General features: G+C 54.8%; 3 protein-coding genes across 3 annotated transcripts; 2 read left to right on the plus strand and 1 right to left on the minus strand.

Moving 5' to 3' along the window:
• Window positions 1–940: 940 nt before the first annotated feature.
• VDAG_03133 (RSP protein) lies at window positions 941–4,216 on the plus strand (the record flags this gene model as incomplete). Its single annotated transcript, XM_009656998.1, has 6 exons — window positions 941–1,744; window positions 1,801–2,118; window positions 2,173–2,373; window positions 2,426–2,644; window positions 2,698–2,932; window positions 3,090–4,216. 6 exons carry the CDS (start codon window positions 941–943, stop codon window positions 4,214–4,216), a joined length of 2,904 nt encoding a protein of 967 aa, XP_009655293.1.
• Window positions 4,217–5,205: 989 nt separating this feature from the next.
• On the plus strand, window positions 5,206–5,672 carry VDAG_03134 (uncharacterized protein; the record flags this gene model as incomplete). Its single annotated transcript, XM_009656999.1, has 2 exons — window positions 5,206–5,478; window positions 5,616–5,672. The coding sequence occupies 2 exons, from the start codon at window positions 5,206–5,208 to the stop codon at window positions 5,670–5,672; spliced, it is 330 nt and encodes a 109-aa protein (XP_009655294.1).
• Window positions 5,673–9,891: 4,219 nt separating this feature from the next.
• Window positions 9,892–11,161, minus strand: VDAG_03135 (PRO41 protein). The gene is made up of 3 exons (XM_009657000.1): window positions 10,577–11,161; window positions 10,206–10,522; window positions 9,892–10,153 (listed from the first exon to the last, which is right to left on the minus strand). Exons 1-3 carry the CDS (start codon window positions 10,632–10,634, stop codon window positions 10,091–10,093), a joined length of 438 nt encoding a protein of 145 aa, XP_009655295.1. The 5' UTR covers window positions 10,635–11,161; the 3' UTR covers window positions 9,892–10,090.
• Between the last annotated feature and the right edge of the window lie 2,922 nt (window positions 11,162–14,083).

The following is a 14,083-nucleotide window of genomic DNA, read 5'->3' on the forward strand; positions in this document are numbered from 1 at the left end:
CTTGTTGTTGATCCCCCAAGCACATTCGTCAACAAGCAACCCCTAAGACCGATTCGCTCGCAAGTGGCACTGGTGAGTGGTCACAGCAGTTCCGACGCTGTGGTATCACCTCCACTTGCAGCTTTTAGTCTCGAGATACGGCTTCGATCGAGGCGAAGCTAGGAGACCTTAATTCCCGAGAGCAGAAACGCAAGATGCGCTTCCATCGCAAGGCGACCAAAGTCGAGGCCATGTCGCCCCTCGAGACGGATCCTTTTTTTCAAAGACAACAGGAGCTGGCCTCTGAAAGTCGGTGTATTACTGTGCGTGCCCCAGACATGATTCTTCCCTGCCAACTCGACAGTCTGAATCGACTTGCTGCTTTTTTCTTTCCTTCTCGCTTCTTCTGCCTGCCTCAATCCACTTATGCGCCCCGGTGAGACGCAATCTCATAAGGTACGGAGCGTGAGCAGAAAACACCCACGCAGGGTAAGGCAGGAAGGCGTCATTCACCTTCGCCTGCCCAGGTCCAGATCTTGTCGTATCTTACCGCACTTGCTGTATTTTTTATTTTTTTTTGTGGCCAACACATACCAGCTCTTGATCTCCATCTTTCCGTTCCGTCTTTCCTCCTTCCTGCCTTCCCCCTTCTCTGTCCGGCCCAAGGCTGCCTGATAGTTGCCCGACCTGTACATCTGCATCAACTTCCAATTCCCGCCGTCTTACCTCCCGCCTTGGCATCGTCAAACCTTGGAGAAGCTCAACTTCCAAGCAGCTGCTTGCGCGAGACGCCAGACCGTCAGAGTAGCTTTGCGACCTTCATCCTGCTACCTGCTACCTGCTACCGCGACAGCATGTATTGAGTTCGCCCAACACGATCTCAATCTTTTTGGTATCCTGGAGTTCGATCTGCATCTTACTCGCTGTTTTCTTGGATTCGGCCATTGTCCGTGAGCCCACTATGGCGCTTGTCGACGCTCCCTCTCTGGCCTCTTGTTCAGATTCGTCCCTCCGTATCACCCTCAAACCCGAATCGACGACGCCTGTTCCTTATCCGCCGCGTCACATCGATTTCGCCAGTGACCTGGATGAATCCTTCGATCATGTCGAGCTCTCGTCTTCCTTGGATGGCTTGCACATTGAGGGCATCGACGTCTTGAACACCTTGGATAGCATGACAGCTTTCAGTATTCCTCTCCACGACAACGACATGCGCCACTCCGTCGGTGCCAGCCCGTACTCATTGCCACCCAATGGACAAACCACGTGCCTTACGCGGGGCTCAAATAACGATCGGCTGCTCGAAGACAGCATTCCCTTCCGCAAGTGGATGAAAGCCTTGCACCGTCGAGCCAGGCACCGTGCCGACTCGGTTGACAACGGCCACGACACCTCCGGGGATCCTTCCAGTCCTGTCTGCTGGTCGCCACAGTCTCCAAGGAGGGCCCATCACAGGTCTTCATCCTCGGGCTCGTCCTTCGATTTTGTCGCAGCTGTGAAAAGCGCCAGCGTCAGTCTTGCTAGTGCCAGCATCGTCACGCGTCCGATGAAGGACCCAGGCCTGGCTTGCCGGCACTCACGGACTGAACGTAGTAGCAGGGCGTCTTTTACTGCTGCGAGAGTGTCAGAGGATAGTGGCTATGGAGACCGGACATTAGCCCACGATCCAGCTGCCACCGAGCGATCGCTGCAGCGCCGCCGCATCCTCGAAGAGCTTATCAGCACCGAGGAAGGGTACATCGGCGATGTTCGTTTCCTCATGAATGTGAGCACGCGAGAGTGTGTTGCCTTGTAATTTCTCTGTCACTGACAACAATTTAGGTTTACGTCACGCTTCTCGCTTCTCTTCCAACGCTGCCGCTGGGCATGCGTTCTTCGATCAATCGTAACCTCACAGACATTATCCAGTTGCACGAGGAAATCCTCAGTGATCTTCATCGCGTTGTTCCAGACTCGGAGTATGCGCTGCCTGACTTTCCTCGGCCCCCGGCTGCTTCCACAGGTCAAGGCCACCGAAGATGGCGCAGTCTCGACGCCGTTCCGGAGCACCACCACCCCGCGCCGTGGATCAGAGAAGCACCGAGCATTGGCTCAGAAGCTCAAATAGCAGGTGATGTTGCGAGGGTTTTCAGCAGGAAGGTATGAAGTCCCCTTCATCAGCCTCTTCCATGGAGAAACATCTGACGTCAACAGATGAACCAGTTCTTCATCTATGAAGAATATGGGGCTAAGTATGAGATGATGATTAAAGACATGGCTTCGACACAGCGCAAAATGCCACACTGGGAAGATTATCAAAAGGGATTGGAGGCTTTGGCATCCTCTTTGGGTCCTGTGAACTCCCGGTTCGACCAGTCGAGGAAATCGTTAACTATTGGAGATCTTCTCGTCAAGGTAAGTTGACTGCGTTGTAGTGTTGGGGGACCGTATCCTGACCTACGTGTAGCCGATCCAAAGGATGTGTAAATATCCTTTGCTTTTTGCCGAGCTTCTCAAGTATACCCCTGTAGTCGATGACCCTAATTCTCACATGGAGGTCGAAAGTGCTCTGTTACGGCTTCGGGAGGCGACAGCCGAAATCAATCGCGCTACGAATGACGCCTTTATGAGGACCACCCTGCAAAAGACATGGATCTTACAGGATCGTCTTGTCTTCCTTGATCAAGTAAGTTTGAGACGATTCTCGAAAAGAAATAGGGTGGGCTAACCTTAGCATAGCGCATCGACGCGGCGACGAAGACCAGGATACGTTCATTTGGCCACATCGAACTTTGCGGTGCCCTCCACGTCTGCTGGCAGGCTCGTGAGGGTGTTTGTGGCCGATATATGGTCTGCCTTCTCTATAATGATGTGCTGTGTCTGGCGTCGGCAGGCAAGGCTGATCAAATTTACACGATTGAGGCATGCATCAGTCTCAATGGTATCAAAGTCGAGGAGCCTGATAATGGTCGAGGTATGTCACCACTTGATTTGCCCAGTGCCTCTAAGGTCCACAGAATTCACATTCCCAAAAGGACTCCAGTGTCACACTGCACCTTTTTCGTGGAAGATCGTCTTTGAATGTGATTCTCAATTGTACGAAATGGTCATGACGGCATGTAATCCCCGAGAACAAGACGAGTGGCGTGGCCGTCTGGAGCAGTCAGCGAAGGAATGTCAAGAGCAATCCGACCCCAACCTGTTGTACAGCTCGATGTCGCTCGACATTCGAAGCCTGGGCACAGTCTTTGGAAAACCAGGTCAGTTTGAATCCTTCGCCGGCGCGATGTTTGTTCAAGTGACTGAGTACGAAGTAGGTACGGTGGCGCGACGGATTTCCATGCATCGGGCGATGACCATTGGCTCGAAAACACCTCTATGCCAGGTCATTCTGAAGAATACCAGTGACGTTCGCGAGGCACCTGCATTGCCTCTGAACCCAACGATCAACAGATCGCAATCGCTCTTATCAACCTCTGCATACAGAGTGCCGGTGCTGGCACCGCATCGTGCCGAACGCGCGCGACTCGAAGCCCTGTTGTCGGATATCTGGAGTCGCGACGTTCTCCCTTTCCCTAGCATGACAGGGAGGTCGAGGAGCGAGAATCTTGTCAGAAGCTCCGCGAGCACTATGATGCGGAAGCTGAGTGTCACAAGCATCACTAGTTCTTTTACGAAGCGGTCGAACAGTGTTGTGAGCATGACGAAACTCATCGGCGAAGACGAGGCTGCCGATGTTCTCGAAATGCGGAGACCAGTATCCAAGTTATCGAGAGTGAGCAGATCATGGACTGAGCAAGACGGTGACCTCCATGCCGGACCGACGTGTGGCGCCATTCTGCATCGAATTCGGGACGAGTCCGAGAAGAAGGATCCAGGCAACGCGCCTACGGGGGCTGCGTTGGTGCCGACGCCAATCGAGGTTCTTGGTCAAGGGAGTGCAGAAGCTCAACACCATGACGAAGATGTCGTGATGAAGGACATTGGTCGCAAGGACATCAAGACGCTACAGGATTCCCCGACAGGCGGCCGCTCTGTCAGGAAGGGCACAAGACGGGGTAGGCCGGTGCCACCAACCCCCCGACCGTGCTCGGCGACACCCACCGGTTCGGTGAAAGAGGAGCCCTGCTCCATGGCAGCCAAACGGGCTGCGAAGAAGGCCAAACTTGCGCACGGGGCGGGGCCTAGCCGGTGGGGCAAGGTCGGTGTGCTCAACAGAGACGTAATGATACAAGGTATTCGCAGCTTCTTCCGTTAGAGGCAGCAGGTCCAACATGTGTACTCGGAGGGCTGCAGAAGAGGGTAAACCTCATATATGTAGCATTCATAAGACGGTGGAGGATGGGCTTGATGACTGATCAAGGGCGTTTGGATTGATTGCATGAGCATGAGATATATGGCTGGATGGCTTTTTGTCCCTTTTCACTATGGCTTATACCCCTTACCGGACAGGGAGACTGGAAACTCATAGATTTACCCTCCTTATTATTAATGTCACGGCAGCGCACAAGAGCGGCTTTCAACCACAAGTGTGACCCAGGCGCAAGGTTGATGTCGGGTCGTCGGCCGACTGGCACACTGCACATCAGCTAAGGAGCTTGAGCCGGCTGCCATTCAGGGGAAAGGCCGATGACAGGCGATGATCTGCAGGCTGGCAGGGGCAGCTCAAATGTGGGATGTCACTTGAAGCTGGTGCTCAGAACGGAAATGGAGCCGGCCGGTCAGTTACGTTGTCTTTCCAGTGCTGGCACGTACCTTCGGTATATGCAGGTAGTTGGAAATGACGTAGCGGCTGGGGGGGAGCTTGCCCAGCGGGCCAGGGCGAAAAGGAAAGAAATCGTGAGGAAAAATGTCGCGGGGCGGGGCAGTGAGACAGTGTGATTGCAGCACTGTGAGGCTGGGCAGGCAGTCTGGCGGGGCAGAGAGGGGCAGTCAGTCAAACCAGGTGCACCGTAGAAGCTCGATGCCGAGATGATGACGTAGTGTGACCGCAAGCTGGCAAGAGCTTCCACCGTGAGCTGGGCTTGACCGGATCGAATGAGCTGAGCTGAGCTGTCCTTGTCTCTCCCCCTCGCTGGTATTAAATCAGCCTTTCTCCTCGTTCGTGTCTCGCACTTCCCCTCAATACCATCACTCCCCAAGATACCCCCCCCAAAAAAGCAATTCCTCACCTCAATTCCGTCTTTCAGACAACTCAATTCACTTCTCTACCACCACAACAGTAACCACCACACAAAAACAGCAATCATGGTTCGAGGAGAGGTTTCCCAGACCAAGGTCACCTACAAGATCGCCAACAGCGAATTCAGCGTTCTTGTTGAGGACCCCGAGACCTACAAGAAGTGGCAGGATGACAAGAGCGTTCCCCTCGCCCACTTCATCTCCGCCTTCAAGATCTTCATTGGTAACAGCCACCTCGACACCGCCTCCAAGCAGGAGCTTGAGAACGCCTTTGGCAGCGAGGACGAGGACAAGGTCATCAAGCAGATCCTTGAGAAGGGTGACGCCCAGCCCTACGAGGTACGTTTTGGTTCCTGCTTCGCGGTCGCGTTCTTCTACCTGCAATCGCGATCACCCCACCGACGAGCCCCGCCTCCACCCCGCTGCCCCGCCCACCAAGATTCGAGAGACAAGACTGACATGTCGTCAACCTGCAGATGGCCGGCCGCCAGGGACCGAAGAACGACTCCAAGGGCCCCATGGCCGCTCACTAGACGCGCCTCGTGCAGTGTCAGTCACGATCGCCCGACGGATCGGATGGCGCTCCGGAGCACTCGTGGTCCAGGAGCTCAACCCACACCCTCCCCTGACGCTCTAATCATGACTTGACGGGGTCAGAACAGGGATTTATTGGTAATGATAGCGACGACGTCACTCCCGCAAATGAGGGGTAGATGCAAACAAATGTGAGGGCGCCATATTTTCAGGCACCAGGAAGGATCGATGATCGGGGCTTCTTGTTTGTATTTGTCGCACACATCCCCCCGCATCGGCGCAGCCAAAGCCAGTCAAAGGAAAGGAAAGGGAACCGCGAGATGAGCGGGGGGAGAGGGGGGTTCTCCCAAGACTGGCGCATATGGCGTCTGGTTGGGGAAGATTCTCTTCACCAGCCAGCTTTGATACAAATACAGAAACCCGACATTGATCACAACCTTGCTTTTGTCTCATCACATTATAATGTTTGATCTTGCATGACTTGCGGCGAGACTAAATCCTATGCAGAGGCTCATGTGGTTCGTAGCATGCTCTGGCTCACCGTGGTTCTCGAGATGGGGTTTGCAGGGTCCCAGTAACCGGCGGGCCATGGTGCAGCACCTTGCTCCTTGGAGCTGGCCGAGACTGAGCTTTTCTGTGTTGGTGTGGAGGCTTCCGTGGCTGGTGTAATCAGCCACAAATACACAGAAGTTCTCTGTGACCCATCTTATCCACTGTTCAAACCGTCGAGGGTCTTGACAATATCTGGTACTATTGGAAGTGCCAGGAGATTCCATATGGGTACCTAGTTAACGATAACGAACCAATTGGCATGATAGACCAGTCCAACCTCGCTCCATCACATGCATTACTTCCAAAACATAACCCTGAAGATTCCCCCTCACGCATTTAACTCTTTTCCTCCGTTCACGCATTCGTATTTGCCATAATAATTATGTATGCAATCTAGTTACGAACGGCAACCTCCGAACATCGGCAAGTCGACAATGCTACGGTCCGCCCCAAAGGGGCTTAGTGATAGCTCTCACGAGGTCGTAGGCGCCCTGCAGTAGCTAGCTATCTAATTAAGCTCAGAGGATATACATTAACTTGATATCGTTGATTGAACTGGGCTGTATTCATTGAGGTATAGCATAGGCCCTAGGCCTATACAATGGTAACTGGTCGAACCAGTAACAAGGTGGTCGTGCAACCAGCATCTCTCTAGCTAAGCTTTCGTTCACCACCTCTCTTGCGAATCGTTCGATGATCCCGGAGGCTTCCTATCTGAATGGGAGATATGCTGCATCCTTGCCACGTAGGCAGCTCGGCCGTCAGACATGGAAGACACCAGTTCCACTCGATTGCGGGAGACCATAGGCCATTAGAGCCTCCCATGTATACCAGGCTTAGCCTTAATGCAAAAACATAACGGACAAACCCCAACCTTGTCTGAGCGGCGTCCCAGCCGGCGTGTTATCATGAAGAGCTACCCCCTGTTGCCTGAGTCGGGGGATACGACCGGGTCTAGAAGGCCAAATGAGTAGACGTTAGCATATGTAGAGGTCAAGGGATGATACTTCACCATGGATGCTCCCATGTTGATTTACTCCTATCTCGAGCAAACTCTGCCGATCCCTGATTTACACTTGACGTCCAACGATACCTTGACCACCAAATCCCCAGCAAACGCCACCATCAAGTCTTGCGCTGTTCTTCTCATCCTCGTCACCTCCGCAAGCGCTTCATTCTGCAGCCTTGGAAGGCTCATGGCCCCCAAAGCTAGGTGCCCTTTAGCCTACGTGAGCTCGGCGTGACGATCGAGGCGCCAAAACCAATCCACAGCGTAAGCCCCTTCCATGCCACAGGTACTGCGTACCTTAGGTAATTGACTGACCTGGGGTTGGGGATGCCTGACCCCTATCGTGCGAGGAGCCAGGAAGCCGTAGCAATCCCTTCCCGGACTTCAGAGCAAGCGTGTTTCCTGCTTCGAAGGGGGCTCCCGTCCTTTCTCCTTGCCTGAACGGTGGCGTAACTTGCGCAAACCCTTGCGGTCATGGTCGAGAATCGAGGCGAGGAAGAAGCTAATGCCTGTGTCACCAGTTTCAGCGCTGCGTACGTTAGTTGACAGCACGTCCACTTGAAGGCATTCTGACCCTGGCAGTGTTCTGGAATCATCCCACCTTGACACGGAGTCTTGCTGCCGTCCGAGCATGGGATACATGGCGCGTAAGTGCAGTCACACGCATGTTGGTATCGGCTCAGGATGTCTCGCGATAACCGGAAAGGCATACTGGCTAAAGGATCATTCTTAGGAAACCTATGAGATGCCTCGGACACAGTGCGTTAGTCAGCCTCTGTCGAAGCGCGCGAAGTTTGCCATTACAGAAAGTGAAAGTGTCGGCCTATTACGTGGCCAATCTGGTTGGCGTTGTTGATGCGGGTGTTGGATAAGCTGGGCGTGTTGAAGAACTGCACATGCTGCCCGAACCAGTCCGCAGGGCGAACCCAGGCTCCTCTCGACAAGGCCAGAAGTTCTTTTGATAAAGGTATATGATGTGCTCCAGGATCATGTTGAACTGGCAAAGGAGTTCAGCAAAGGCCTATTGGCCTTTCGGGAAATATCGTCGCTGAGCTCAAGTGCCTCGAGGCCAGTGCTCCCAACTCCATTCCCCCGCCGTTGTAGCCTCAGCCCTCCTAAGGTAATCGGCCTCTGTCGAATCCCCTCCCCCGAATGCGAATTGACAACCCTCGGAAACTGCTGTGGGGAGACCGACGGTGGGCTCTGAACATAATGCCAAGTCCTTCGTGATCTTGATGCGACATGACAAGGTCACTCAGAGTTGGGCTAGAATAAAGTATGTCTTCCCGTCGCTGCCGGGTCTCAGCAGCGTACGCAACGGCCCCAGACTAGCCACGAGGGCTCGAGAAACTCACGCCCCCTCGAACGAAAGGGAACGCCGTCGAGGCGGTTCCCGAGTCACCACCCAAAGGACCGTCCAGCGTTGCTGGAGCAGACATGTTCCTTGGCCGTAGCCGCCGTCGGGTCTGTCCACCCTCCACGATGAACAGTTGCTCCAATCAGGTTAGCGCCCTTGCGGCTCCAAGGGGCCTGAACTCGAGTGAGGTGCGAGCCCCGCTGGTCGAAGGCCGGTCAGTCAGCAGAACCCCCCAGCACAAGAACACCAGAAAGAGCAGCGGGTGTATGAATGAATTGAACAATAAAATAAAATAAAGAAAAAAACTCACAATGCGCATGGGTCAAATGAATGACCAGATGAAAAGCATCAATATTGGTTCAGAGTGCGATGAAGTCCCTTTCGACGGGGCCAGACCGAACATCAGATGCCCAGCCCGCCCAGTGGCCTCAGCCCCCCCCCCCCCCCTCCCTTGGCGCCCCCTCTGCTGGCGCCCACCCTCCATCGTCCCTCCCAACACACAGTTTCCGACATGTTTCGAAGCTGGGACCCCCCCTTTCTCCCCCACATGCTTTACAACGGCGGCCAAGAAGAGGCATCACGCCCGCTTGCTCGACACAAACATGCTCACTTGGAGAGTTTGAGCTGCTTGCCTGGTTTTTCCTCATGGCACGCACGATGTTACGCATGAACTTGCGTAGGGGCCATGTTCGCAACCCTCACTGCAGCGAGCAAGGGCAAAGCCAGGGAGCACGTCAGAGGAAGGACCAAGGCGTGTGGACGACGTCACTGATTCGGAGAATTGTTGTGGTCTTGTGCTGACATTACTGTGATGCTGGCTAGCTAGCTGCCTGCTCTACCTGACCAGGCGCCGTGACCCAGGGTGGCCCGTGCCGTCTCCTCCAGGCCTCAGCGCACGCCTCCTGTTGTGCTGGCAGCCAGGGGGCAGATACCAGAGAACCGCGGGGAAGCAGGTTCTTGGCCGGGGCGAAACCTCAGACTGCTGAGACAGGTCTGCTGGTCGTCGGCCTGGCCTCAGCTTCTCACGTCGAATCCTGCTGCCACCACTCCCAGGGTATGAGACGTTGAGCGTGCTTCATCTGCCCTCCCTCACTCACTCTCGCTCTCGTAAAATCCTGCCCTGTTTCCCAATTCCGCTCATCGCGAGATGATGGTTGAGAGATTCCTAAAACGAAAACGCCGCTGCTTGATGCCATGAGAGATCAGATGTTGCTCCGATCTGGGAGAGATTGAAGAGCCAGAGTGATAAAAAAAAATAGATGATAAAATAAGAAATGTCTTTCGATAGTAATCTTTTTTTGTGTGCTTTGTTTGTTTGGGGTTGCCGATCGTCCAGACCAATTGTCTTGCTCGTCTGTTGGCTGAATATACAGGCTCCGCCTCTCTGCCAGGTGAAAGTCCCTCTGGGATTCTCCTGCGAGGTCGAGGCATCGCGGCATATAGTACATGGATTTGGGGGAAAGGTGATGGCGATGTGTGTCGTTGAGTTTTGTCGTGGGTTATACGCGTGGACCGCTGGAGCGGGCTCGTTGGGGCAGAGACCAGGGGCTTGCGCAAATAATCTACAACCAGGTCAGTCGTGAAGCTCACGGAAGAAGAGATGGCTAGTCATACCTCGCCCTCGCTGTAAGCCCAGAAGTACACAATCAGGGCGGTGAGGTAGTAGATTGCTGGGTTCGTCGCCTGGTAAAGGAGAGAGGCGGCGAGGGTGGTAAGAGGCAACATGACGAGACGGAACTCGAGGCTGCGGTGAAGTGCCGTGCCGGCAAGTAGAGGCATAGGCCATTCGAGAGCGAACATGAATAAGCCCATGACCAGATTTATGATCTGAAGGGCCGGTATAGGCTTGACAGCCGGATCCAATGTCTTGGTGAGGAAGTCCCAGAAGATCTTAGGCCAGAAGAAGCCTTCGATGGCAGCGGCAACTTGGTCTATTTGAGTGTAAGTGACTTGACAACTTCGCATCTCATGGCGATAGGACTTACAGGCTGATGCTGTCATGACGATGAGGCGAGCCCAGTGGTTCTTGATGAGGCGACCCATGGTTCCAGGTTACACCGTCCTTCTAATCCTGTCTCTTTCTGGTTTGTCCTGCGTCTCCTTGCTGATCGACAAGTCGTCGATGTCCTTGCGGCAGTCGTCTCCCGAGCTTGTCTTGAGACCCAAATGACGAGAAGGCCTGGCGATGTAATGGCGAAAGTTCGATTCGTCTGACGGTAATTCGAATCAAGCAAAAGAAACCTCGTTGCCAAAGCTAACCGGAGCCCGAACCAAATAAAGACACCGAAAAAAAGGAGAGAAAAGTCGACCCGGTCGAGAGTTGCAAATGAGTCCTAGACGGGTGGAAGAAAGGAAGGTGAGGTGCCGGACCTGCGGAGGAGAAGAGAACGTCGAAACGGTAAAAAGTGAGCCGATATTAAAGAATGCTATCGACTAGGCAAGTGCACAGCGCTGGCAGAGAAGAAGGCCAAAAGTGTCACCTGTCTGTTGGCGGGGAATGGGCGGCTCTATATTGGGATGGAGAGACTCCGGACGAGAGAAGGGTGTCTGAAGTCGGAGGAGCACGACCCTCGGAGCGTAGACGATGGACGGGGGTCTGGGGTCGACAAGGCGACGAGGGTTTGGTGGAGGGGGAATGGCCCTCGCCCGGAGGGCAGGACACCAAGGCGAAGCAAAAGCTTGTGTCTGGTGTCGAGGGGCCTGTGTCAGAGGCTGGGATCTGGGACGGGTGGTGAAGGGAACGACGGCCCAGGATGAGCAGGGTATGGGACGTCTCTGGGTGGGCCTCGAACGCGACACTGACGATAGGGCAGGCGATGGGTCAAGCAGCGGCGCAAGTCTTTCGCGATCCAGGTTCTGGTGATCTGATCTATGATGACAGCTGGCATCCGAGCAACATTGAGACGTGAACGGTGGGAGGAAGAGGCGCGGCGTCCAAGGGTTGGGCGATCGCGTGTCAGAGAGAAGTGGGCGAGGAGGTGGTTAGGTTGAGGGGATCTGAGGCTCTTCTGTTTTGCGGGCTTGCGCTGGGGTCTGGTGCTGTCTGGTGCAAATGCCGGTAGTGCGTCGCAGGTCGTGGCCGTGGAAGGTCGTGGGTGAGCAAGGCAAGTCTGGTTGTCGGTGCGTAAGAGGTGGAGTCTGATACGTGATCGTCTTCAGGGATGGAGAGTCTGTCTTTCGTGGTTTGCGATGTGGGCTGGCGCATGAAGAGGTTTGAAGATCAGACAGTTGGGTAGGGGACGGGGAAGGGGTTGTTGAAGCGGCGGCAGAGGCTGTTTTATCAGACCGACCGTTGCGATCTGGATGGACGGGAAGAGGGGAGGGGGGCAATCACTCTGGGCCAGCCATCCCATGCGTAGCCGATGGCCTCTGGCCGGTGGCCGCTGGGCGAGGCCTTTTGCCGTTCATCATGCAGCATGCGGTTCGAGGAGGCCCCGGATGTGGTCACACTGGCGACCTGGGCGCATGGGTAATCGAGGGCGGCTTCTTCTGAGAGGGGAAAATGTGGCGGGCTAAGCCACTAGACTGGGCGAGAAACATAAGTGTGATATCCCAGCGTACGAATTGCAGAGGCTGCAGAGACATGCGGTAGCGACGGGACCAGCATCGGGACGTCGAGAATGGTGTTCTGAATCTGGGCAGAATCGATAATTGCCAGGGCCAAAGTGCAGGCAGCACGAGGAGAATGCTCGAAGAGGGTGTGATTGGTGAAAGCTCGGCGGTTAGAAACAGCTTCGACCAATGGTGGGTCTTGCCGCTGCAGCTCAGGCAAGGGTGTAACAAGGGGGGGCCCCTTCCCTCCCGCCCAGACTGACGAGATGCTGGCGCCAAAAAGGCCCTGGGCTCCTTCCCTCCCTGCCTGCTGCTCGTGACTCGATGGGGGCATCTGGGGTCACTGGCAGTCTAGGAGATTTTTGGACAAGTTAGATCGTGAACAATTCCATGAGCTTATTCTGGGATTGGTCCAAATGAGCGAACGAGCAGGAAAAATCATTCAGACTAAGGTACCTAGGTGGGATACGATGATTGAAGTGAAGCGAGAGAGGTCTTGGTAAGTCATTACATGGTAGGAACATCGTCCCAGCCCCCCTCCCCTCTCTTCCCCTTCGTGCCGTCTGCACCTTCTCGTCCCGCCTGCAGGTGGGAAAGAAGGTGCTCCCCGCCTGCAACTGCCACACGGCACCCATCACCTTAGCAGGCGGTACCTAAGATGGTTCCTCTGCTTAGGTACCTCCGATAACTGGCACAGCGGCCGGCACCTTCCAAGCCGTCTTGCAACCGAGCGTACCTTTCACTCAGCTGAACCGTTGCATCGATCCGTCAACCCATGTACAGGCGCATGCAAAGTCAAGATACCATGGTGATTATGCCATCTCATGTGCTGAGACGGTTGATCAAGGGAGCTCCGACAGACACCAGTTCCAGAATCTCATGGCTGACGCAAGTCCTGTTTGACAAAGTCACATGGACGACTTGTCCATGTCTCGCCAGCGACAGGGGTCTGGGGCTTTGGCTCCGGGTCCGAGCTCCACTCTAGACGTCTCTTCCGGGTCTCTCTCTCTCTCTCTCTCTGTCTACCTACTCTCTGTACCTCGGTGAGTGTCTACCTTTGCACGCTTGGTACCACGACAAGCGTAACCCGCACCGTCACACCGCTGTCGCGATGGAAACACTGGGTCTCGAACTTGTGAAGATGGCTTCGAGCCTGCATGTCTAGCGGGTTGCGCGAGCATCGTCATCCGCTGGCTCCACCGACTCATGAACATGCATGTACTTGTAGCTTCCACGACCATGCTGTTCTCAGCCTTTGTCGACGTCGATGGACCAATGTGCAGCCGCCGGTCTTCCGGCTTGGGATCATTCGTCTTGCTAGAAAGAACGAGCCATTTCAAAGGGTCATCGACCCAGAGTCGCGTCTCGATCGGGTCAACTTGTTCATGCAGTGGACCCCGTCCACTCCAGTGCTACCAGGCAACCAGGTAGCGCCCGTTTCGCACCCGACCCACGAGGTATCGACACCGCACAGAGCACAAGCTGTCAAAGATCAGCACTTCCAGGGACCCGGACCACCCTCTGTGCCCAACCCCTTGGAGTCATCACGAATTGTACATCCTAATCAGGTTCTGGCGGTCCAAACTCTTCCAACATGACCCATGACAAGACACTTTCGAGCGATTCAGTAGGACACCCATCAGACGTCAGACTGTCCGCCGTCAGTTTGGGATGGCAGGCCGCACACAAGCCCCCCGTCCAGCAAAACTCAATCGGGAAAAACGATACAAGTCTGTTCGCCTCCTGCGCAGTCGTCGATACGCCAGTGCGGCCTTTCAGGTCGCATCAGCACAGGCGTTGTCAGGAGTCCTGCACCCAAGCGAAAGGCGTTGCTAGTGCATCCCCAAGATCCCCATGTCCTTCCTGGCCGCTTGAGCAACCCATCGCCAGACCAGTCAGTGATGGAAATCGATAGTGCGAGATGCCAAGAGTTGCGAGGA

This window comes from Verticillium dahliae, genomic scaffold, assembly GCF_000150675.1.
Source record: "Verticillium dahliae VdLs.17 supercont1.5 genomic scaffold, whole genome shotgun sequence".
Lineage (NCBI taxonomy): Eukaryota > Fungi > Ascomycota > Sordariomycetes > Glomerellales > Plectosphaerellaceae > Verticillium > Verticillium dahliae.